The 27,012-nt window shown below is 35.0% G+C and overlaps 1 protein-coding gene across 9 annotated transcripts in view; it reads right to left on the bottom strand.

Annotated features, from left to right (window-relative positions):
* Nucleotides 1-27,012, bottom strand: part of INTS6 (integrator complex subunit 6) — a 109,910-nt gene that overhangs the window by 20,946 nt on the left and 61,952 nt on the right. For 5 of the 9 annotated variants that reach the window (XM_082365331.1, XM_082365332.1, XM_082365333.1 and 2 more), the window contains 13 exons: nt 23,721-23,846; nt 22,142-22,296; nt 18,218-18,370; nt 17,168-17,300; nt 16,143-16,237; nt 14,236-14,346; nt 12,979-13,194; nt 10,841-10,967; nt 9,858-10,000; nt 9,411-9,642; nt 4,335-4,709; nt 2,786-2,879; nt 531-1,152 (listed from right to left, as the gene is read on the bottom strand). In XM_082365331.1, the coding sequence (XP_082221457.1) occupies nt 1,059-1,152; nt 2,786-2,879; nt 4,335-4,709; nt 9,411-9,642; nt 9,858-10,000; nt 10,841-10,967; nt 12,979-13,194; nt 14,236-14,346; nt 16,143-16,237; nt 17,168-17,300; nt 18,218-18,370; nt 22,142-22,296; nt 23,721-23,846 (2,054 nt within the window). In that variant the 3' untranslated portion in view covers nt 531-1,058. Of the gene's footprint in view, nt 1-530; nt 1,153-2,785; nt 2,880-4,334; nt 4,710-9,410; nt 9,643-9,857; nt 10,001-10,840; nt 10,968-12,978; nt 13,195-14,235; nt 14,347-16,142; nt 16,238-17,167; nt 17,301-18,217; nt 18,371-22,141; nt 22,297-23,720; nt 23,847-27,012 lie in introns of those variants that run through there. The other 4 variants (XR_014236930.1, XR_014236931.1, XR_014236932.1 and 1 more) reach the window with 1 other exon arrangement.

Here is a 27,012-nt window from a genome sequence, read left to right as displayed (position 1 = left end):
GAGAGTTGAAGTGTAATAGCAGAGCAGAACAAAGAGATCCCTGTTGAAACCCCAGTCTGTTGTGAGACTTCTGTAAGTATGGCATCAAGCTGCTAAATGCTAGACATTTCAGAGTATGTGGTATACCCCAGACTTACATCTCCCTAACTGACGGCTTCACCTTAGTGCCATCCACAATCCTAGGGAGAAAGGAGAAGGGGTTGAAGGAAAGTAAGTAAGGAAACCAATAAAGTCCAAAGGCGTCTGCTTTTTAAACAGCTTTAAAGAGTCTGCCTATCCGCCACAGATACCATCATTTCCATTATCTAGGCAGAAACGGAGCATGTTGGAGTGGCCAACAAAATCTAAGAACATAGAGTAAAAAGACAATGCAGATTATGTAACATGTAATTACAGTTAGGTTTAACAAATGTGAACTTCAAGTGGTGTATTTTTCCAATGCTAAAAAGCAAGGCCTTTAAAATTCCATTATCTTAAGATGGTTTTAAATGATTACTTTAAATGTGATTATTTCCTAAACCACACAAGAGTAAAATAGAGCATTTATTGATGGAATAACAAAAGTGCTTTTCTTAAATATTCTTCAAAATACATTTGTACAACTTACAATAATATATCCAAAATAACTGTATATACAAAACATTGCCTAGTTTTAATGTATGTGCTTTTTTCCCCAAAAATTACAAAGTAACTTCTTTTTTATTTTTTTGGCAAAGTTCAACCTTAACAGAGGTGACAATTTTAAAGGTTGGTTTAAGAAAATAGAACCTGAGGGAAATTGACACGCAAGAGTCAATGACAAGCAAGAGATTTGGAGGAATATTTTTAGTTTGTTAAATAAAAATGTTTTTTAGAGTGATACTTTTCACATTACAAAAATAAACCAAAATGAAGAAAAGGTCACTGTAAAATGATGGAAAAAGGATCTGTAGACTTGCTCTTAGTATTTCAAAAAGCCAACAATGCATGTCAAAAAATGAATGCAAGATCACAACAGTCTTGTATTTACTTTGTATTTGGAGAAGGTAGTGAAATAAGTGGCCACATTCTGTTTTCTTTTAATTGCTATTAATATGGTTGATCTGATTGGCTCTTCGATGAATTTCATCCAAGAAGTTCTCCAGTTGTTCTATTAGCATTCTTTTTTTAAACCTGTATAAAAAAATAAGTAATAGCACTCTCAATTTCTTTTTAACAAAGTTATATATCAGTATAATTTTTTTTTAAAGAGAGAAACTGCCTTGGAAAGATTTTTCAACGTGAGATGAAAATGAAAAATCAACAACTTTATGATATATAAAATCTCTTGGAAGATTAGCAAATTATTTTATCAGTAGAGTATTATAGTTTGTTCCTAAAACAAATAATCCAGGCCTAAGTACAATGGGAAAGAGGTTATTTCTTCCACAAGCAAAAAGAAAAAGGGGGGAAAAAACCCTAATAAAGACAAGGGTTATAAATATTCCAGCAACATGGGCTCCCAAAGCAATGACTCCAATAGCTTCTTACGCTCTTTGAACATTGAATGTTGAATGGAATGTGAATAAAATATGAATATAATTCCCCACAAAATGGAAGAAGAAATGAAATTTGGGCAATTGTGTTTAAACTGTGGTGTTCTACTATTACAATTTGAAAACTAGCAAATCAAGGACAATTAGACGTCTGTAGTTTAGGATGTAGCAAACAAAGTTCAAGTGGCAACTTTTAAATTTTTGTGGTAATAAATATAGTAGACTAAAATTACTTTTGTCTGCCTAAGTATTAATACTGTTGATGCTTTTCAGAATATCCAAAAACACTGCCCAATCCATACCTACTTCCTCTCTACTTGTAAACTAATATGACTACCGACCATAATACTACACAACTCTCTAAAAGGTGGCAGAAGTAGAATGCAGGCACCTGGAATATAGCTAAATCGATGATGAAGTTTGAGTTGACAGAACGTTACATAAAGAGCAGAATGGGTTAAATACTCAATATCAATAATATGAAAAGTTATGGCCTTATCTTGAAACTTCAAAGTAACCTATGCTCTAGCCACTCATAGGAAAAAAAAAAAAAAAATAGAATTAACAGCTTAAAAACCTTTACACGTAGCATGGAAGAAACTGGGGGACTAATTAAAGGGTGGGTATCTTGGAAGGTCAGATGAGACAAACGCTAAGTTTTCTTACATTACTAAAAGTCTAAAAGTCTTGAAGAAGAAATTTTAAAATGCTTTTTTACTCACTAAACTCATACAACTATGCTTTCCAGTTAATTGCACTTCATAGTTACCATTTATAATCTTGATCCACATTCCTTGTACTAAAGTACATAATCCTGGGCTACTGAGGCAATCAGAATAAGGCCCATTTGTCCAGCTCTGGTCCCCTTAATTACATGTTTTCCCACATACAAGTGAACTGCATTCAAATACTGCCTTTCAAGATTACCTTTTATCACTAATATTAACTGTAGTTCAAATATACAAAGGAGAAAAATTAAAGACTATAACATATAAAGACACCAAAAAGCCACAGAGTAGGATAAACGAGAATTATGCAAGAATCTGTAATGTGTAGACAGAAAGGGTCCATGATCTCTGAAGAATTTCTGTGTAGCTATTTTTTAAGTGAACTTCTTTCAATAAACTGAAAAAAAGAGAGAAGTGCTTATATACAAAGGGGTGTGTCATATACATGCATAACAACACAAGCATAAAACAGATACTGTTAAAATACCAGCTATAGAAAACTGGGGACTCACTGCATATCATAATGTACAACAGATTATTTACCTTGATGCTTCTTTAATGACATTTTGTAAAAATATTAGTCTTGTCTGTAAACTGCCTTGCACATGCTTCAGTAAAGTGAAGATCCTTTCATATTCTTAAAACAAGAGAAGCAAAAAGAAAAATTAAGTGGCTTTAATTTGCACTCCTATTCAATATTTTTCTATTACAGTTTACTACATCAAGATATACTAAGACAAAACCAAAACTAGTCTACATAAAATTTTCACTGCTCATTAGAGATTTTATAATACACATATTTCATCATACATCAACAAAGATAAAATAGCTTTTTAAACACTGCTTTTTTTTTTTGGTAAAAGTTCTCAATAGGGTATCAAATATAAAGCTTAGAAGGATGAGTAAACAGCTTTTTGGTAGTGCCGCAGAAAAATAAGAAGTGTCCTTTACAAAAATCCATCCTTATGACAAATTTCTAAATAAACTACAGCTAACCTGGGGAGTGGATAAAATAGAGGGGGGGAAAAAAAAAGTTAAGAGTGCTGTCTCACAGGAATAAAGATGCAGATGTAGAGAATGGACTTGAGGACACGGAGTGGGAAGGGTAAGCTGGGACGAAGTGAGAGAGTAGCATGGACATATATACACTACCAAACGTAAAATAGATAGCTAGTGGGAAGCAGCCACATAGCACAGGGAGACCAGCTCGGTGCTTTGTGACCACCTAGAGGGGTGGGATAGGGAGGGTGGGAAGGAGACGCAAGAGGGAGGAGATATGGGGGTATATGTATATGTATAGCTGATTCACTTCGTTATAAAGCAGAAACTAACATACCATTGTAAAGCAAGTATACTCCAATAAAGATGTTTAAAAAAAAAAAAAAAAGAATACACACATCGTAATTGGTAGGAAAAAAAAGAGTGCTGTCTCAGTTTCAAGTTTTCACATAAAACTCTGCCAAGAACTATAAGCTCCTAAATGGCCGGTACTGAGTCTTACCCACTTCTGGACCACCCAGGGGCCACCGCACCATCATAGCAGGTGATCTGCCAACATCTTTGGAATGAATGTCAATAATATTGAAACTTTATCTCACAAAGTTCTTCTGTACTCATATAATAGATAGCTTTCATAATTTTAGTTTTTTGGCCTAAACACATCCCTGAGCACTATTATAGTTTAAATCTTAAAAGTTAAGATGGTAGGCAGGTACTATGCCTAGAACTTTACAGATACGAAGTCATTTAATAGTCACTACCTCTGTCTGGGTTTGCTGTTACCTTAAAATTCCAGTTGCTCGTTGACAGAGTGCTCAAGACTATGGGTTCCTGTCATGGTAGGAACCACGTGTATCTGTGAGTTCCTGCTCTGCTCTGTCCCTCCTACTCACCACACCGAACACAGTACTTTGGATATAGCAGATATTCAGTAAGTGTTTGTTGGCTGAATAAAGAACCAAGTCTTATATAGCTCATATGTTGTTTAAGAGTGACCTAAAATCAGATCTATGCTTTAGTTTATTTGACTTTTTTTTTTTTTTTTGAGCACAAACAGAAATCAAATCTGATGTTTGTCTCTAATTATACATACTTCTTCCTGGCTTTCGGATCTCTTTCATTATTTGTGCTTTTAGTTCAGTGTTGACCTCTTCATGGCTTCTGCAATGCATCAATTTCTTTCCTTTGTTGAGTGAAGATGCTGGTATATTCTCTTCAGGACATGGTTCTTTATCTCTTGGCTCCTCGTGATTTTCTAAAAATCCACCAACATTGAGGTCATTAGTTCCTAAGTGGTCATGACCGAGAGCCTCTGTATGATTGGTTGGTCGTTCCAGTAAATTGGCTGGAGAAGAAGATGCTGAAAATTCACTTTCCATAGCATTTGGTGTAATATCTGATGAAAGTTGGTCTGCAACGTGATTTTCAACCACATCATCCACTGTTGAATCATTAGTGGCTTCTGAAACTAAAAATAAAAATAAGAAAAAAAAAAATGATGAGAGCCAATTTCAAAGCACACAGTAAAGAAAACTTCAAAGAAACAATATTACAGCAAATCACAACTGATCTCCCTGACTGATGCAAATTAACAATTTGATATGGTTTTTAAGCTTTACCAAATATATGGTACATTTCAATGTGAAACATTCACAATATTTTAAAAACCTGTACAATTTTTGCCCTTAGGAAGAAAAATAAAAGCCAGTTTCAAACAACTTTTAGTTCTCTGCTTTATTCTATGGCAATTTTATTGAATAAGTAGGTTTTTAATGCTTTAGGGAAATATATGTGATCAAGATTATCATGGTTATCCTTTTATTAGAGAGTACTAGTTCGCTCCAACTTACCTCTACCTTGTAAGTTATTACCGTTTAGAGGCAAAAGTGAACACGGAGTTTAAGCTGATCAATATTCTGCATCAACATACCACCAAACTTCCACAGCGCCCCCTTTTCTTATAACCATCCATATAGTCTTCATCACTTGAGCAGTGAAGAATAGCTGGTGCCCACTTTAGTTCACTAGACTACTAGACTTAAAAAGCCTGCAAGCTTACTACTCAATATTAGATTATCGCATTTGCTCCTCACAGAAAGCAGCTAAATTCTAAGTTCTCTGATTGCTCACCAAACCACCAGGACACCAGCTGAATTCATCTCTTTACTGTTCAAAATGTAAACTCATCCCCACAAAAATTCCCTGAACTTCTGACTCCCTCCCTCCTAAATCCTATTCCATGATGTGCAAACTTTACTGAATATTCTCTACAGTAACTCCTGCTTTAATCGAAACCCAGGTCTCCTGCAAAGAAACTGCTGTCTCTCAAACACTCTCCGTGGACTTAAAATAAGGATGTGGGACTTCCCTGGTGGCGCAGTGGTTAAGAATCCGCCTGCCAATGCAGGGGACACGGGTTCGAGCCCTGGTCCGGGAAGATCCCACATGCCGCGGAGCAACTAAGCCTGTGTGCCACAACTACTGAGCTTACGCTCTAGAGCCCGTGTGCCACAACTACTGAGCCTGTGCTCTAGAGCCCGTGAGCCACAACTACTGAGCCTGTGCTCTAGAGCCTGTGATCCCCAACTACTGAGCCTGTGCTCTAGAGCCCGTGAGCCACAACTACTGAGCCTGTGCTCTAGACCCCGCGAGCCACAACTACTGAGCCCATGTGCCTCAAGCCCGTGCTCCGAAACAAAGAGAAGCCACCGCAATGAGAAGCCTGTGCACCACAACGAAGAGTAGCCCCCGCTCGCCACAACTAGAGAAAGCCTGCGCGCAGCAACGAAGACCCAATGCAGCCAAAAATAAAATAAAATTTAAAAATGTATAAAAATAAATAAAAAAATAAGGATTGGAGTCACTAATCCCTTCACCTTCCAATGCCACTTCAAGAACATTTCTCCATGCACTCTTGAAAAACTCTTGCTCTTTTGAGATTTAATTATCCCACTCAACTCATCCTCTCTCTCCTCATCACTATCTTTACTGACCTCCAGAGCACTCCCGTGGTCACGGATGTCCCCGGCACCTGGTTCACAGACTTCCTTCCACCCCATGTCCCTTGGGACATCATTCTAGGTCCTTACTGCCCAAAGTGTGCTTTGTGGACAAGCAGCATTAGCACCATCAGAGAGCCTGCTAGAAACGCTCATCTTGAGCCCCACCCCAAACAAGGTATCAGAAGCTGTAGTTTAACCAACCACTCCCCCGACCCCCACCTGGTTTCACATACACATTAAGGTTTGAGAAATGCTGTAGTATGTGACATCCATGTCTAAGGACATCGCCTGCTAAGAACCTGGCCTCCCAATTCCTCCATTTCTCATCTCCAAGGAACTTTTCCACCCACCCATTTGCTTCTCAAGTCAAACACAAATTCAGGGATGGAGGCATGTGTAACCCTCATCTTTGCAGTATTCCTACTATTGCTCTTGAACTCTGCCAGACATTCACTCCAGCAATTCCTCTACGTTCTCTCTCATATTAATCAGATTCCTTCTAGATATCCACTTTCTTATCTAACTTATCTCCCAAAATGTATCACTTTTTAACAGTGTCCTAAATTCTCTCATTCTATTGTCCTCCCATGACACCTGCCAAGCAAAAATCCCAAATTTGATGACGCAATCTGTCTTCTTGCTGCAGACTCACATGTGGAATGATGAGCAGGCACTACTGGAGAAATATGACCCAGCTCTACAGAGTGGTCACACTCACCACCTGCACCTGGATCTTAGCACTGCCTAGCAGTCTTATTACAACCTTTTCTCCCTCTACCACAAAAAAAATCATTCGAACCTTCTCCACTGTTTTAACATCTCTGACTTTCCCAATGTCTCCTTCCTCTCAGCAGTACACATCACCTCCAACTTCACAGAGGAAAGCAAAAGCAGAAAGAAGGTGAACTTCCTCGACTTCCCACCATTAAACTTGTGCCCACTACACCCATTCGGCTTTAATGGAAGAAGCGTTCTTCATGTGGGCTCTGGACCATTCATTCCCTTTTGCCTTCTCAGTGATTTTGTGATTATACTTTCTCTCATCTTTATTTTCAGCTGTTCCCTCTCTATTGGCTCCATCACACCAGCATTTAAATATATTCAACTCTGTCATCTTAAAGACCTACAGAACTACTCCAATCCTCTCAAATGACTTGTTTAAGAAGTATTTGAGACCACCAACCACTCAATTCTCTTTCCATTTAGCTTCCATAACACTAAATTATTCTCTATTTTCTCCTCTTTCTTGGATTCTTCCTTCCTTCTCAATCTCCTTTTCTGAACCTTATTTCCCCTCTTAACTTTGGTACTTTCAAAGTTCTGCTCTAGGCTTTTTCTCCTGTTTCCCTTGATTACTCCAGTGGGGCTTAAGGCTGCCTCCCATACCGATCTCTCTAGCCCAGTCCTCTTCTCGTAAGTTCCAAACTCAATGATCCATCTTCTAACTTAGGAAATCCACTTGGCTATCTAACAGACACTTCTAAACTAAACTCATTCAACCTCTCTTCTTCCACTCCACCCCTGACACACTGAAATACCCAGGGTCTCTCAACTCCTCCCTTGCCCTGTCTCCATCATCCAACCAGTCATCACCAAGTCCTTTGCTGATATATCCAAGTATTTCTCCAATACAGGCTCTTCTCACAACCACACTCCCCGGTAACCACTAGCTCTTCCCTGTGCTTCCTAACTGGTTTCTGTGCAACCGTAACAACTATTTAACGCGTCAAATACCCGGTCACTGTCGACACTCTCCCGTTACCTTATATAGTTTCTGTTTGTGGAAAGTTTGATTTTCTTTGATTCAGGGTCCAAATCAGACCTGGACATTGCAATTGATTTACATGTCTTTTAACTATCTTTTAATCTATAAAATCCTTCTGTACCTCTTTTTTTCTATGCATTTTTTTTTCTGGAAAAATACACACACCAGATTCTTTGTCCTACAGAGTTTCCCACAATCTGGATTTTGCTAATTTTATCCCTGTTTTGTTATTTAACATGTTTCTATGTCCCTTATATTTCCTAAAAATTGGTAGTTAGACAGAGAGGCTTGGTCAGATTGATGTTCAGTATTTTTTTGGGGGGTGGGGTGGGGGGGTGGGCAGGACTACCTCAAAAGTAGTACTGTATAATTCCATCAGGAGGTATCATACTTGGTTTCTCCCCAGTTAAGACATCATTAGCCATGAATGATCACTACCTCTAATTAATGAATCCATTAATTAAGGGTTCCCTACATCAATTCTCATTCTTCCCTAATAATATTCCACACAGTAAAGTCAGCCTGATCTTTATAAAATGCTAATCAGATCAGATCACTACCTCTTTAAAACCTTTCAATGGATTCTCATTGTCCTTCGAATAAAGTCTAGAATCTTTATAATGGCTTCCAAGACCCTCTATGATCTAGACTCTGCATGTGTATCTTTCAGTTCTCACTTTGCCTCATTCCCAACAACCCTTGCTATAACCAGCATTCTTTCAGTTCCCTTAATGCCCTGCTCTTTACTGTATGCCTCTGCACATACCCTTCTTAGACTACTACTGAGGCACAGGCAAATGCATAGCTTTAGTTTACTAATTCCCATTCATCCTTCAAGTACTGGCGTAAACAGAACTTCCTCAGTAAAGTGCCTTGACCCCACGGCCTAAGCTAAATCCTCTTGCCAAATACTTCCACAACACACTTGACTTCCCTTTTGTAACATTCATCACACTTCTAATGAAATGTTCAATGACTTTCTTTCCTCACTCATTATAAATAAAGGCAGAGATCACTATTGTCTTGTTCACTGCTATACCTCAATGCCTAGCACTGTCTAAATTAGCATATCATTTAAGAATTAGTTGTTGAATTAAACTGAAATTGAAAACCATCTTTCTGTGGGTGTTGATAATGCCCCTTTAAAAACTGTTATTTTTAAATACTTAAGATTTGCAAATGATATTTCAAATCATGATAGCTATTAAGCATAATGAATATATGAAATGTTCAATAAATGTTCATTAAAAAGACATAAAAATGATTACATGCTAATTTAGAGTAAACAAATATTTTCTCTAGACACTCTTGGACCTTATCAATTTTTTCTATAATATATTACAAAAATCTTTCCCATGAAGAACCAAAGAGCAGCAAGTAACATTTAAAGAAAAACTCTTACTTTTATGAAGAGGAAGGGGTTTAAGAAGATCTGGCTGTGCTTGAGTCATAGGTACAGGTGGTCCTTTTCCTCCAATATGATTGTTCACAACTGGATTCTGTTGTCTGCCTCTTAGTAGTGGAGACATACAGCGACGTCTTTTAGGGATGCCTTGCATATTTGGTTCTCCAGGTCGTTTATGTTTATTTTGAGGTCCAGCCACAAATTCATCTGCCTCATCTATCATCATACCCTATAACAAAAAAGAATATAATTTCCCTAGCTTTACATAGTTTTTAATCGCACAACTAATTCCAATTCCCATTAAAATAACTATATTTTAACTGTTGACATTTATTAGGTATTCTACCAAGAAAATAGCTTCAGCTTTCTTTAGTTAAATTAAGAACTGCTCTCTCCACAGTGCCTACCGCAAATAAATTATATAATGGAACATTTGAAATTTACCTTTTTATCCAGCTTAAAGGGGTTGCCAAATGTATGCAACCTTCGAGGCTGATCAGGATCAAGTTCTCTTAGTGGAGAAGGTACTTGCTTGAGGTATTCCTGGTAATTCCCCATTTGTGCTATAGGAACACTGTGCACTTGATCTTTTCAAACAGAATAGAGCAAAAACAAAGTTAACCTCACTAAAACTACCTTCCAACTAGTTATCAAATAATGTCTTATGTATGAGTGCTCTCTGGTTTATTCTAGTCAATCTTTCCTTACCACATATTCTAAATTATTTTGTCACCATTATAAATATTGTGACATAAAATCTTGAGATTTTTTTAAAATAAAATTTTAAATACTTGATTTTATCTTCTAAACAAAGCAAAAAGATTGCAGTTAATTTCAGCGTATAGAATAAGCATATGTGTAACCTTTCTATGAAAAGGAAATGTCTCTTCTACTCTATTCCAAATAAGCAGAATTTAATTAAAGCAGAATTTACAGAAAAGAGATATCACATAGATGACCCTTTTTATATAAAACTATAGTTGAAATGCTTATGTGAGAGTTGGCAAAGGGTTAAGTTCTCATCTGACTTGATTTGTAGTAGGTGCCATGGGTACAGTTGAAGGTAATACCAGAATATGACATATATTGGCCATCCAGAGTTAAACTAGTTGAACTACCAGATACTAGCAGATCACAAGAAAATGATTTTGTTTGTACATGTGCCTGTATATGTGAATGTATGAAGAAAGCCAAAAAGGAAACTAAGCTGCTAACAAAGGTCGTTACCTCTGGGGAATAGAATTTGGGGCAACAGTGATGGTAGAAAGAAGTGTAGAGAATCAAGGATGACTCACTTTTTACTTCATTCAATGAGAATGTAATACTACTGTCATAATTCTTTAAAAGTTACAATAACACTCTACGTATTTCCAATATAAAGTAATAAGTTTACTGAAGAAATACCAACATTAAAACCATGATCTAACCTTCATCCTGTCCTTTAAGAAATCTGCGGGTGCTCTTCAAAAGATTAGATCTCATTCTTGTTAAGTGATCCAAAAGATTCCGTCTTGGTATGTCATACGCATTTCTAAATGTCTGTGGCTTCAAATCCTGTTAAAAAAGATTTAAAGACAAGATTTATTTTCAAACATAGAATTAAGAGACTAAAATCTCTAGCCTGCAGCATAGCTTTGAAAATAAGATACACAAGTTAACTAGCTTAAAAAAATAGAGATATGATGCAATCTTACTGTACTGTTTTAATAACCAAAAGATAAAAATTTGGTAGTGAGGCTCAACCAAATAATCTCAAACTCATATCTGTCCAAGATTTTATTATATATTCTGGCTAAGAGAAGCAAATAAAAGCTCTGATGTATAATCTACATACCATAAAACTACCCATTTTACATAAACAGTTTGATGAGTGTTCATAAATGTATAGTTGTGAAACCACCACTACGATCCAGTTTTAGAATATCTCCATCATCCCAGAAAGTTCCTTGTGCCCATTTGTAGTCAATCTCTATTCCTATCCCCAAGCAACCACTAATCTACTTTCCTTCTCTCTACATTCCGTTTTATAAACGGAATCTTGCAATATGCAATCTTTTCTATCTGGCTTCTTTCACTGAGCATGTTTTTGAGATTCAACCATGTTGTTCGTGTATTGGTGTCTATTCCTTTTTACTGTCTTTTCCTTTTTACATGGATATACCATATCTCTATCCATTCACCAGTTGATGAACACTTGTACTATTTTCAGTTTGGGGCTATTACTAATGCTGCTATGAACATTTGCATACAAAGCCTTTATATACACATATTTTCATTTATCTCGGTAGATACCTACAAGCAGAACTGTTGGTATACAGCAATATTTACCTTTCCTAAGAAACTGCAAACTATTTTCCATCAATAATGTATAAGAGTTCCAGTTCTAGTGGGCATAAAGTGGGATCTCATTATGGTTTTAATTTGCATTTCCCCAGCGGCTAATAATGTTGAACATCTTTTTATGTGCCTGTTCAAGTTTGTATATGAGCTGTCTGGTGAGCTGTCTGTTCAAATATTCTGTCTATTTTTTTTATTGGATGTTTGTCTTTTTATTATTGAGTTCTATGAGTTCCTTATATATTTTGAAACAAGTTCTTTATTCAATACATGCTTTTCTCCCAGGCTGTAGCTTACCTGGGAGAAACATCAAAGTTTCTTCTGAAGACAAAAATTTCAATTTTAATGAAGTTCAATTTATCAAGTTTGTGTGTGTGTGTGCTTTGTGTGTTGTATTTTAGAAATCTTCATTGACCCATAATCCAACATCTTAAAGATTTCTTCCTGTTCTGTTGTAGAAGTTTATAGTTTCAGTTCTTACATGTATGACTATGATCACTTCAAGTAATGTGAGGTAAGGGTCAAGTTCATTATTTTGCGAATGGATAGCCAATTGTTCCCACCGTATTGGTTGAAAAGACTGTCTCCTAACCCCCTGAATTATTTTGGCACCTTTGTTAAAAATTAATTGACTCTACATGTGAGGGCCTACTTCTGTTCTACTGATCTATATATTTTTCCTTATGCCAACAACACAACATGTTGATCGCTGTAGCTTTACAGTAACTTTTAAAATTAGATAGTGCAAGTCTTCCAGCTTTATTCTTTTCCAAAATTGTTTTAGCTACTCTAGGACCTTTACACTTCCATATAAGTTTTAGAATCAGCCTGTCTGTTTCTACAAAAAGACTACTGGGATGAAGATCTTTTTAATGAGTATTCACAAAGCATTTCAGGATCATGCTGTGTACCCAAGGTTAGCAGTATAAAAGTACCAAACTACAGTGAACTCTACCATTAGCTATGTAACTTGAGGCAATCTCTAAGCCTGTTTTGTCATCTATAAAATGAACGGGACGGTTTGCTCTTTGCAGTCCATCCATTCATCCACTCACCATGTACAGTGTTTAACTCTAAAATCTAATGATTCAATAATAATATAATTGATCATTATTCTGCGGAGGTACAGAAGTTCGGACAAACTGAGTATCAGTTAACAGAAAATTTGCCACATTCAACAATATAACAGACTATAACTATATCAGTACTAAATTCACATAACCATTACCTTATTGAGTAAAGCAACTTGGAACCCAGTATATTCTTTCATATTAAGGTCTAGCAGTCTGTGAGGAACATCCTCTGAAATTCCCTGGAGCAGCTGTTGAAAATCTTTCCTATAAGCCATTGATAAACCATGTGATCTGCTTCGGACTTTAATTCCAGTTTCCTGTACTACTTTTTTGCCTACAGAACTGATGACTCGATCAGATTCAATTTTCGCCTAAAGCAAAAAAAAAAACAAAAGTTGTCTTGACATAATCTGAAGTGGTAAATTAAATGCTAATAGTTTTGGTCTTCCATAAATTAAGTATTTATTATATTTAAAAAGTACATAAGAAATTAAAAACTCTACTTAAGTAGAGAAGTTTATGTCAAGTCCTTGGTAAGCTGAACATAGTTTAAACAATAATGTCTTATGATTTTAAATCATCACAATTCTTACCTTTTGGAGCAGGGTACACAAACACAACTTCAATTTATTTTATTTATTAAATACCCACTACACCTAAACCATGAAATGTAAATGTACCCTAAATAAGAATATATATTTCCAATTCAGAGGTGAAATAAAATTAGAAAAAAAAATCTCATCAATATTTACTTAAAGACACTATTACTAGCACATAACTAAATGTTCATAGATGTGGCAAACACTGATGGAGTTTTTCACTGGAAAGCAAACAGCAATATTCTCACTCTTTCCAACCTACGTTTCAACTAGCACTTGAAGTAGAGATGGCAGAAGTACTGGAAAAATTGTGTTTTATACAATTTTAATAACTTGGCAGTCAAAGTGTATACTGCTTGACTACTATAGTATCTATTAACGTGATTTATGCCCAAAATGACAAAATTCAGTATTTTTACAAATATTTCAAAAGAAACTCCCATTTTGAAAGAAAAAGCTATAGGTTTAAAACATAAAGCAAAAGAAACTGACTTTTTTGTCTAAGAAAAACAACTTTCTAACATAAATTTCCCAAAAGAAAACAAAGAATGTTCACATACAGGAAGGCTAGGACCACATTAATAAAGCCATTTTCACAAACTAGGAATTAATTGCTTGAAATTATCATTTCAAAACATAGCATACCATGTACTTGAGACAGAATTATGTTAATATATGATATATGTGGTTTTAAAATGTAATACATTAATATGATGGAATTCTATTAGAATCATCAAGAACTAACATCTGGCCTATTGACCACCTTAGCCAAAACCATTCAAAATACTTAGTGGCTCTATTTCTTAACATTACCTGCTGACTCAATTTTTTGAGGTATGAAATGACACTGTAACTAAGTCCATATTCCATACTGTCTGCTATTAGGTTAGGTGCTCCCATCATTCTAACAGCTTTCTTCAAAGGCTATAGGAAAAAAGAAAATAGCACTCAATCCTGAGCTTGTCAAAAACTTATAGCTATATGTATTGTCAATTTTGAAAATTTCACCTCCCAAAATGTCTCCTTTTCTTCAATAAGAGTCACATAATCATATTTGTACTTCATTAAAATGTTTGTCAGTGGTATGAAAGGCAGTTTGAAATACTAAACAAGGATTAGAGGCTATAGTAACAACACCCAGAGCAAGAATGGGTGAAGCCCTGGACTTCTTAGCATCATTGGAGACACTAAGTTTGGAAGAAGAGAGCAGGAGACACATTGCAGAGGTTGATTTGATAGAACTTGGGTAGTAAGTAGAAAGAGGAGTCAAGGAAAACAGAAGATTTCTACCTTGGGTAACTGGAAGGGTTGTGGCTCGACCCCTCACTAGCTTTGTGACCCTGCACCAGGTAATATAACCCCTTTGTGCCTTAAGTTTCTCATTTGTAAAATGACAATAGTAGTATCTACCTCATAGGGTTGTCATGGGATTAAATGAATTAATACATGAAAATACATCTGGCACACCGTAAGCATTCAGTAGGTATTAATCATTACTACTATTATCATTAGCTGAGCTGAAAAAACAGAAACAAGCTCTGAAGGAAAAATGAGGAGGCAAAAATCATCGAATATTTACTATGGATGTGATATAGTGATTTTCAATTGTAAGGACTAATTGAGAACCACTTTGTGCAAGGAAAAATATCACTAGCAGGACTGTCTAGCCCATGTGAATGGGACAGAGTCAGAAGAAGGATGATAACCACCCAATGACATACTAGAAAGTGCATAAAAGCACTGGTGTCAAACTGGAATCAAATCCCAGATCTGATACTTAATATCCATGTGGCTTTGGCTAAATCCTCCCAGTTGCTATGAAACATATGAGTCAAACATATGCAAAGTTCATATTCAAGTGTTTCTTCCTTTTCCCTCTCTTACATAGCAGGCACTATGTGCTAGACACACACAACTTTTCTCTTACAACTATAACATATGATTTTCAAAGCTCAAGAAATTAGTGTTCTTATTAGGGACCATTTAGAAAGATTAGTTACAGTCAAATACTGTAACATTCCTGCAGTAAAAGCAGAAGTAATGTTTTAAAGTGCTTTTAGTGTAGGTCTTTTTGTTAAGAAGCTACTTTTCATAAAATAAATAAAGTAATATATTTAATAATATATGCATTATTGGTCCTATCTATTATGATACACTAGGTTTTAAGTAATATTTCTGGAGATTTAGGGAATAATGCAACACAAACCTTTTTTTGTACCCTTAAAGGGAAATAATTATAACACTGCAATTTAAAAAGGTAGTATAACAATTGAGGTTAAAAGCTTAAATTCTAAAGCCAGGCTGCTTGGGATTGAATTCCTGACCCCCAAATATTAGCTATGTAGCCTTGGATGAATTATTTAATCTTTTAGTGCCTCAGTTTCCTCATCTGTGAAATAAGAACAGTGATTTCTGCCTCGTAGGGTTACCATATAAATTAAATGAGGTTAATACATGTAAAGTGCTTAGGATAGAACCAGGCCTGGGTAAGCATTATATATATATATATTTTTTTTTCTCATTATCATCATCATCATCATTATTCTGCAAATCACTGAAACATTTCTTTCCCATTACATTTATATGGGTCATTTGTACACTCAATTTTCATGACATTTATTTTATAATAGCAATAAATAAAAGTTTTAATACCTATAGTAAACTATAAGCATAATATAAAATTTTATAACAAGTTCTATTTTTAACAATAATATTCTTACCCCAAGATAGTAGGGAGGCATTGTCTTCAAATAACTTTCAAATGACTGTCTCCATTTCAATGTTGGTTTTGCCTTATGTACTTTAAACAAGTCATCTATAAATTTATAATGTGAACAAACTATCATCATTCATTGTTTTCACACATGAAAATCAAGTCAAATAAGTTTCATTTTTAAAGTCTGCTTTCTTATTTCTATAAGAGAGAGAGGAACATCTGACCTATATTTTTAACAAAATTAAAGGTGGTAAAATTTTTGGTTCTGGCATTTTTGAGTAGTAATACCACTTTAAAAATAAAAAGGTGCCAATTATGGTCTAAAATTAAATGTAATAATAAAGGTAGAACCAGGAAATACACAAGGAAAATCTAGATATGAAACAGATTTAAAGACAGAAACAAAGTATGCATGATGTTTTCTATAAAATATACCTACTAATATTTTGTCTGTAACCTTTAAATCTGATGCAGTTCCATGAAGGGAAAGATGTCTTCTCCAACAGTACCCCTCAAAAAATTATAGCCAAATGGTCCCCAGAAACCAACTTTAGGCTTATCATATTATTTTAGAACAAATTCATCATTTAAAAAAATTTGCCAAATGAAAATTAAAAGTATAGATAAATCCTTAGAGAATACTCAGATCTTGTAAATATGATATGCTTCTACAAAATGTCTAATTATTTACCAAATACAAAGCCTGCATTACTAATTCTAACTATGTAAGAAATCTAACTGCAAAAAACTTAGAGAATACTTAATTTAGAAACTTAAAATATAATATCTTCAATAGTTTGCAGAATCAAAGGTAGTTTGACACTGACTTTCAATTTACCAGAAACATGCACAGGTTGCTATAACACAACATTATACAGCTTCAGTATTTTAGAGTATTAAAAAAAAAAAATCTTCATTAATTTCCAGAAGACAAGAAAACTTAGAAAGGGAGGGATGTTCCCAAAGTTTGTTTTTAGGAAAAATCTGTATGTATGCTAAGCCACAGAGAATGTGATGAGAATAACTTACCTAAAAGGGGGAGGAGGACTGGGTAATTGTAAGGCATCACAAATAAGTTGACACAGTTCAGTGCTGTACTGGCTTTCAAGTAACCAAAGGGATGGCCAAGTTCGCTATATTTTGCACTATTGCTCACATATACCTGTTAAAAAGGAGTAGTTAAAACTTCACATTTAATAACCTTTACAGAACGTTATATAAACCACGGATTCAATTTAACTTTTTAAGAAACATCAAATTAAATTTTTAGAGATTCTCATACTGAGTGAAGTAAGTCAGACAGAAAAACAAGTATCATATGATATTGCTTATATGTAGAATCTAAAAAAAGGCTACAAATGAACTTATCTACAAAACAGAAATAGAGTTACGGATGTAAAAAATAAAACTTATGGTGTGGGGAGTGGGGAGGGATAAATTGGGAGACTGGGATTGACACATACACACTGCTATATACAAAACAGATAACTAATAAGGACCTGCTGTATAGCACAGGGAACTCTACTCAGTACTCTGTAATGGCACATATGGGAAAAGAATCTAAAAAAGAGTGGATAGGGCTTCCCTGGTGGCGCAGTGGTTGGGAGTCCACCTGCCAATGCAGGGGACACGGGTTCGAGCCCTGGTCGGGGAAGATCCCACATGCCGCGGAGCAACTGAGCCCATGAGCCACAGCTACTGAGCATGTGCTCTGGAGTCCGCGAGCCACAACTACTGAGCCCGCGTGCCACAACTACTGAGCCCACGTGCCACAACTACTGAAGCCCACACGCCTAGAGCCCGTGCTCCACAACAAGAGAAGCCACCGCAATGAGAAGCCCGTGCACAGCAACGAAGAGTAGCCCCTACTAACTGCAACTAGAGAAAGCCCGTGCGCAGCAACAAAGACCCAGTGCAGCAAAAAAAAAAAAAAAAAAAAAAGAGTGGATATATGTATATGTATAACTGATTCACTTTGCTGTACACCTGAAACTAACACAACATTGTAAATCAATTATACTCTCAATAAAACTTAAATAAATAAATAAAATTTTAAATCGCTATAGTCGTTCAGCTCACCTGCCAACAGGTTTGAGGAGATTTTCTTTCCAGGATAAATTGAGTCAGCGGTGAAGGTTCCAACTCATATTTGTCAAAAGGCAATTTGTCAATAACCATCGGTTCACAGTCTGTACAGGAAAACTTCACTACAGGATGAGACGTACGAGGTGGCTAGAGGGGAAAGTCTTATTATTACTCTTTCACAAAGTACCAGAAACAAACTCCTTTTTAGTATCCCTCACTACCAAAGTTTACTGTTTCTCAGTTTTGCTAGTGAGAATTTAATTTACTACCAAAAGCACCACTAAGCTGAAAGAAAATACTTAAAAATGTAATGCTTAAATTATATAATATTCACAAGAAAAAAAAACACTTCAAAATCTATACAGAATTAAAATTTTTGTTAAGTCTTAAAATCAAATTTATCAGAAAAATTAAATGCAAAATTTTGGAATTAAATAAGTGCTCATTAATTTTTATATCTAAGAAACAACTAATGTAATAGAAACCTTTGTAAGTCCTCAGTTGTAGCAATTTAACTACTTGGCTTCCAAATTGATGACACACATTGATCAGTACCAATTTTTGAATATACAATATATTAGGGCATATATATATTTATACTTGTAAATGATTAATTTATAGGTACATAATAAAATATATACCAAAATAATATTAAAAATAGAAAAGAGTAAACATACATAGAAGTTCTAATGCTTTCCTTCCCTATTCCAGCAGACTGTATTGGTTACCCCTGTGTTAAATACACCCTACTTTGGAGGCCCTGTTGTAGAGCTGCAAAAACCACAACACTTTAAAGGAAAAAAACAACAAGTTACTCTATTTCCCCCTTAACAGTCTCCTTCCTAAAAATCTCACCAAGTGAAGACTGGTGAAGAAAATATGAGCTATGAAGAAATAATGTGAAATTTCATAGCTATATAGGACTCCTTTTGGCCTCAGTTACTATCTACATATACTGGTGGCTCCCAAATCCACTGTCGAGGGACCAGATCGCTCTCATTTCTCTTATGTATCCAACTACCTACTGTACATAACCTGAATTTTCTATAGGTCCCTCAAATATATTATTACCCAATTCATTGTTTCACCCCCAAACCACAAAACCTGTTCTAAAAACCTAGATGTTAGCCTTAATATCTCCCTCTTATCCTCCATACTTAACTGTCACAAAGAATTAGATTAAATGATACCACAAATTCTAAGCCACTTAGCAGAACACATAAACATGGCAGATGCTCACTATTTTAGTTACTGCCCTCTGTCAATGTTAAATTCTCATCTCTCTAAAAATTTACCTTCTATTTCTTACCACTCTAATTCATGCCTTCATCATTTCTCAGACTAGATGAGTACAACTGTTCAGTTTTAATTAGTCTCCCTAATTAGTCAGCCCCCTCCAATCAATCCCATGGCCATGAAAGATAAATATAATCATGTAATTTTCCTAACTCAAATTATTGGGTAAAAATAGCAGCCAACCACCTAAAAATAGGGCCAGATTCTTTTCTTTTAATATTGTTTTACAAAGATCCTTGACAATACGGTCCCCATCTGCCTTTTAACCACCACACCATGTACACCCTGTGTTCCAGCCATACCAAAACGACTTGCAGTTGCCCAAACAGATCATTATCTTTCATGCCCCGGTGTTTCATATGTTATCACAAGCTGCTTTACTATTTTCTCCCTTGCATAATGCAAACAAACTAAGTTTTGAAGACTGAACTGGCAAGGCAAGTACCAACCTCTAAGAAACTTCTTCCCTGACACAGTCTCACCATGTACCCCAAACACATACGAGGCAGTTAGGCACCACCTCCTCTGGGCTCTGCTCTGCCCCCTATGACACTCAGCACACTGTACTCTATTATGTTTATATGGCTGACCTTCCTATGGAATGGTAAGGTTCCAGAGGGGAAGTACTGTTTTGCTCCTGTGCCTAGCATGTACCTGACACACAGCATATTGAATGGGTCTGTGAAACTCACCTATTTTTTTGGATGACAATATTGAGATCCAAAAAGAAAAGGGGGGGCATTTATTATTTCATTTAATCCCCAAGATAATCCTATGAGATAGGAGTTATTATCTCTATTTAACAGATGGGAAATTGAGGCTTAGAGAAGATAATTAACCAAAGACACATGGCTAATCATGGTAGAGCCATGATTCAAATTCAGAACCAGTCTCTAATAAATCACATTTAATTTCAGTATCAATACTTCTTATATGAAATACTATTATTTGTAAAAATTTCATTTCCCCTGAAATATCCTTCAGTTACTAAATTTTGCCAGTTCTTTCTAACATTCTCTCTCTTTTTTTTTTATCATTCTCTCTTCCATCATCTTTTAATTCAAACTCTTATATTAAGTGAACCAAAGCAATAGCCCTCTAGGTAAATAGCTTACCTTCCAGTTCATGTAACAACCACCAGATTAATTTTCCTAAAGGAACACTCTGTTAAAAGTGTCTTCAGTTCTATGAACCCTATTAAGAAAAGTTCAAATTCCTTAACTTTGCATGTAAAGTCATGAGCAATTCGGTTTATTTAATAGTACTCTCAATGTCCTACATACATATTATGACCCACCTATCCTCACAGTTACTTTCCATTCCTCTAAATTCACCTTGTTCTTTTTTACTTCCATAGTTTTTTCTCACACAGTTTCCTCCTCCAACTGAAATCCTACCGACACTTCAAAATCCTCTATGGCTTGTAACAATTTGTAATAGACCACTAGAGCAATATTAATAGATAATGCTTGTGATACTGGTTTTGGATTTCTTCCTATTAGGACTTAACAAGTACCATATGTACTACTGTAGGTGTTAAATAAATATAGTAGAATGAATAACCAACAATATAATATTTCATATAAATATGATATCTGTTCTGTAAGAATTTTGAAAGGGCTCTAGAAGAGAAAGTAATATGACCAAAGAAATTGAGAGCTTCTCTAAAGCCAGACTAAAAAACTATGATGGTTCAATCCAAAAAAGAGAGAAGATACCTCACTGAAATGTATAAAAACTTAATTTCATGTACTACATTAAATCCCTAATGAATAAAGGAAATATCACTTTATAGACCTTGTACAGAATAAAAGTAAAAATTATCCTAAAGAGTTGATATCGGTTTAAAGCATAAAAGGTTTCAAAAAGAGTTCAATTTAATTCATAAATGATAGCTGCATGAAACATTATTAAAGACTGCTTAATGATCTTTGAAATACAACTCTTATCTTCTAAGGGTAACATCAAAAGAACCACTGTCATATCCCATGGCGTCCTCAGTTACTACAAAAAACACTAATCTGAAAAAAGGGTATTAACAAGATTTAATAGATATTTGTATAAATTTACCCTATTATTATAAGAACCATACAGTGAACACTGATAATTCACCAGGATCATTCAACAAGCCTCACTGTTTCTAAAAATAATTCCTATAAACAAGACCAGAAAATCTTTGCTACCTTAAACGTCCAGACTGAAAACACTGACTATAACTAAAACTATGCAAGTCAACATGAATTTCTAAGACTAAGTCCTAAAAGATTGCAGGCAAACCATCAGAATTATTTTCTAAGCCTTCATTTAAACTGTATATTATGTCCCAGAGAGAAATCCTCATGTTACATTAGATTTAGAATCCGAACAGAAGCTCTTGTTATATCTATGCTTCTGTAACCAGAGGCCAATAATAAAAGCATAAGCATAGTGTTAGATTCTAAAGGAGACAGATGCCTCTTCTCTGTCACTTCCTGATGAACAATACAGCACACTAAAGCAAGTAACAGCGCTTGTCTAATTCCTATACAACAGCCACACCTTTAACTGACAGGAGCACTTAAAACTAGTAGGAAAAGCAGTTAACGGTTACTATTACAAAGTCACAGTCTCTCTGGTACTTACTAGTGTTGGAGAATTCTGATCTGGCCAGAAGGACTCTGGAACAGGCCAGTGACCTATAGGAACCCCAGTTTTAGGATTTGGTCTGACATATATGAGTTTGTGACAGCTATGCCAAGGCTGAGATCCCAAAGGCCTTGATACATCTGGCTGCCCATCTACGCAAAGAAATCAAAGTAAAGAAAGTATATATCATTAAAGGAAAAACATAAGCAGTTAAATTATATCTACTATTACTTAGTAAAAATGTCTTAATACTTGTTCAATTCTGGATTTTCCTATTTTTCTTAAATGGTAGAATACTATCATGACTAAGGCTTAACATTTAGATTACATCAGAATTCACTAGAGAGTAACATCAGCACATTCCAACTATGAGTTCAATAGGTGAAAGGAGGTCCCACAGCATCTTTTGCTTGTCCAATCAGAATATGTAAAACATACTTTACGGCAGATACTTGTTTAACGAATGACATGTTTTCCCCACTAGATGATAAGGGCAAACACTCAATTTCTTCACCATCATGCTTGGCTTAGTAAATACTAGGTAAGTATTGCTAAATGAATATTTCTTTAAAATCAATCTTTTTAACTAAAGCCTAATAACTAAAATGAAAAGTTAATATGCAAATCCAGATTTGAGGTGCCTACCTTTAATCTAAAACAATTCTAGAAAAAGTAACTCTCTTTAACAGTTCAGTAAACATTTACTTAGTGCCTAACTCTAAGCAAAAGTCCTAAAATAATTTAAAAATAAATATATTCCATGTGTAACAATTCAAATTTTTTTTAAGTTTGTTTTTTTAAACCAGACACAGTATGCGATTTATATAATCTTACCATCTTCTGCTCCTTCCCTATAATCCCTTCTGAGGGTACCACTTTCTCATCTCTATGACCTTTCTCTTCTCCCAATTACCCACTCTAGTGGATCACCTCTGCCAGTGCCATTAATGACTTTCTAATTCTTGTCATAAGCTACATCATACAAGGCAGAAGGTCCAGATGTAAACTGTCCATTGGTTCTGGTAAAACTTATACCCTCTGGCTAATATAAATAGTTCATGATCACAAAATATTAGCATAAAGCCAGGTGGGGCTCAGCTAGACTTTAAAGGATCAAGCTGAATGGCAAAGGCTGGTTTCTCATTTTGGGAACCACACCAACCATTTGGCTCTGATCAGTCTGATCTTTAGAAAAAAATGTAGCTAAGGAATTAAATAAACACTTAGGGTTGAACACTCTTGTGAATTAAGGGACAGGGAAGAAGCATATATACTGCAGAGAGTCAGCATTACAACACTAAAAAGGAAATATGCTAATCTGTAAATGTTTAAAAAGGGTTTTGGCGCTTATAGATTTTCAGGCTATGAACAACCAATATAAAAAGGCGATGCTACCAAACCACTAGCATATTACCTTGACTTTCCTATTTAATCTTCCCTCTTTACCAACAGCTGTTCTGTCATCTTAATAATTTGGCCTTAACATTGACAAGGCCAAATCATAATAATTTTTCAGTTCTAGTTGAATACTTGATAAATCCAGTTTAAAATGTCTATAAGGGAAGTACAATAATACCTTCTACAGGGGAAGGATCTGGTCCTGCTTTCTCAAAGTTTATTACCACTCCACTTTGTACTTTCTGCACCAAGGACTCCAGACACTGATTAAGCATTCTTGGAGAACATACAGAGTATGAACGGCCTGAAATAAAAAGAATAAAGTTGCAAAAATTCCTACTTTTAACAAAAAAGAACCATAGTAGGGTTTTTGACAATACTGAATAACAAAAGTTCAATGATAAAGTCTGACTTTTTCATTATCTAATAGAAGAATAACAAAAAAAAATAGCTATCTTCAATCAATCAACAATTCCATTTTGTGAGAGTATGTAAATTTTTTTTGTAATTAAAGGTATGTGGAAAATAGAAATCTTTGTGTGAACAAACCACAATGAAAAAAATCATTATATATATACACAATGTATTACATGAAATGAGATTTTAAAATATATATAAATATAAAAAACTATCTCCAACTGTTTTCCAACACAATTTATCTTTATTACACATATACAACATCTGGTAACTAACCCCCAAAAATCTTACTCCTGCTTAACAAAAGTATTATCACTAAAGATTAATGCTAAGGACATAGATGATACTCAATAATTATTTAATTGATCTGCTGGCAGGTACTGCATATTTTAAGTGTTTGCACTTTAATATATAGATAGTAGCATGTGCTTTTCTGAATTTCATTTGGCTTACATACTTAGAAATTACCTATCTTAAGTGAATTTCCCTCTTGAATATTTTAACCTATAAAATTTTTAGTTCAGAAGCATTAAAATGCTAGGGATTAAGAAAAAATACCAGTGAAAAGACTTCTTAAACAGGGAGTTTTCAATAAATATATCTAGACCTGTGCTGTCCCATATTGCAGCCACTGGACACATATGGCTACTGAAAACTTGAAACACAGCTAGTCCAAATTGAGATGTACAGTAACTATAACATACACACCTGATTTTGTAGATGTAATATAAAGATAATGTAAAATATCTGAATAATTTTTAAGTACCAATTTCACGTTGAAATATTTTGTATATATTGATTTAAATAAATATTATATAAATTAATTTTACCTGTTTCTTTTTAGTTTTTTGGGTTTTTTTTTTTTTTTTTTGGCTGCGCCACTCGGCTTGTGGGATCTTAGTTCCCCAACCAGGGACTGAACCAAGTCCCTCGGCAGTGAAAGTGCAGAGTCCTAACCACTGGACCGCCAGGGAATTCCCTATCAGTTTCTTTTTAATGTGATACTATAAAATTTATAATTATATATATAACTTATATTCCTATTATCTGTACTGATCTAGACCAGTGCTGAAAACCATGACAACTAAAAATCTTTAATCAAACATCTTACAATGTTATTTGCAATAAGCTCAATATGGAAAAGTCCTATTCCTTAAGAAATTCAACCAATTATTACCAAACACGTTATATTATTATATTTGACATATCAAATTACTCATATCAATTTATACTCAACATGTGATTTGCTAAAGGCTACTCAGAAAAGAGAACATTAGGCAGTAGAGTGATTCAAATCCTCAGAATCAGCTTAGAATAACAAGTATCATATAACAAATGGCTTACCTGAATACAACGAGAGCCATACTTATAAAAATACCCACCAATTACTGAGTGTCTATGTACCTGGCACTATTCTAATCACTCTATTAATTTATCCAATCCTAGCAACAATTGTATTGGTTACTTTCTCCATTTTACAAATGAGAAAACTAAAGCATGGAGAGATTAACTAATTTATTCAAGTTAGTATAGTAGTGCAGCCAAGATTCAAACCCTTACAAGGTATTAGACACTTTCATCTGGATATACCTTCTTCCCTGAAAACCATGATGTTAATTTGAAATCAATATTTAAAATAGAAAGCCTATATGGAACCACACTTATTTGAAAGAATTGGCAAATTAAAATTTTTTTGAGTCAATTTAAACATGTACATAAAACAATACATAAAAAGGCTGATGGTCTTAACACAAGAAGTATTTAGAAGATTATATAAAGGTTCAATATCTTATTTCATGATATTTAAGCATATTCCCAAGATGTTAATAAAAAACAGAAGTTCTCAAGTATAAAATTGTGGCAATCCTCTCTACTCCCCTAACCTGTGTCATCAACTAATTGATTAGGAAAATATAAGTAAAGAAGTTATGATCTTAGCATGAAATAAAATTACTAACAAAGACATTTTATGAAAATTGGAGAAAAAATAAACTTGAGTCACTTAGAAAATAACAAAACTTCATTAATTCTTTTGAAAGTTAAAGCAAATTTTGCCATCTTTACAAAGTGAACCTATAACCTATGTCATGTTTCTCTTATTCTTTATGTCAAAACTCACCTCTTGGAATGTATAACACCTTGTATTGAAGGATAAAGTTTCTGGGATCACTAATAATATTTGTGAGAAAAGCACATACTTTCAAGTCAAGAAGCTAGCTCATTTGTGGTTAGAGGATCCCCCCAAAAAATCTAAACATAGTGAGTCTGAAGGCAGTAAAGTGAAACAAAGGAAAAAAAAAAACTTTCCCCCAGAGTATACTAGATTAGCATTTTAGTAAAATGGATAAGAGACAAAAGGAACATTTATAAGTTGGGCAACAGTCTTTATAGAGGTTAAGAAAGTTAAATTTATTTAATCTAGAAAAGTCTTACAATTTTTATAAAAAGCTTTTTATCCTCAATACTTCCACCAACATGTCTATTAGGCATTTTTAAAATTTGATATCATACTTGCGCCTCTCCCAAACCTGCTTCTCCTCTGAGTAACCATCTCAATACTTGGCATAGCCATTCACCTCCAATTGTTCAGGCCAACTGAATCATCTAGGAATCAGCCTTGATTGATTCCTTCTTCCCTCATTGCCCTCAGTCTCTCCTTTCCATCAGACCACCTCTCACCACCTCCAAACCTAACACTTTAGATCAAAGTACTATCATCTCTTCTAGTCTCCCTGCTTCCATTCTCACCACTTTACAGTATATTCTCATCCAGCAGCTGAAGTGATCTTTCAGAAACAGAAATCAGATGTCACCTCTATAAAAAGCCCTCCAATGACTTCTCATCACACTTGGAAAATAAAAAATATTTATTATGGCCTAAAAGGCTATTCAATACCTGGCCCTTGCCTACCTCTCTAAACAAACCTGTTACTCTCTACTTCTCCCTACATAAGCTCCAGCCATATCAGCCTTCCTGTTGCTCCCAAATACATGGGGCATGTTCCTTCTCTTATTATTTCCTCTACCTAGATCTTCGTATGGCTTACTCCATT

This window comes from Balaenoptera borealis (genome assembly GCF_965194805.1).
Source record: "Balaenoptera borealis genome assembly, chromosome: 18".
In the NCBI taxonomy this organism is placed as follows: Eukaryota; Metazoa; Chordata; class Mammalia; order Artiodactyla; family Balaenopteridae; genus Balaenoptera; species Balaenoptera borealis.
Note: the sequence above shows the minus strand (reverse complement) of the source record. Positions and strands in the feature narration are given on the sequence as shown.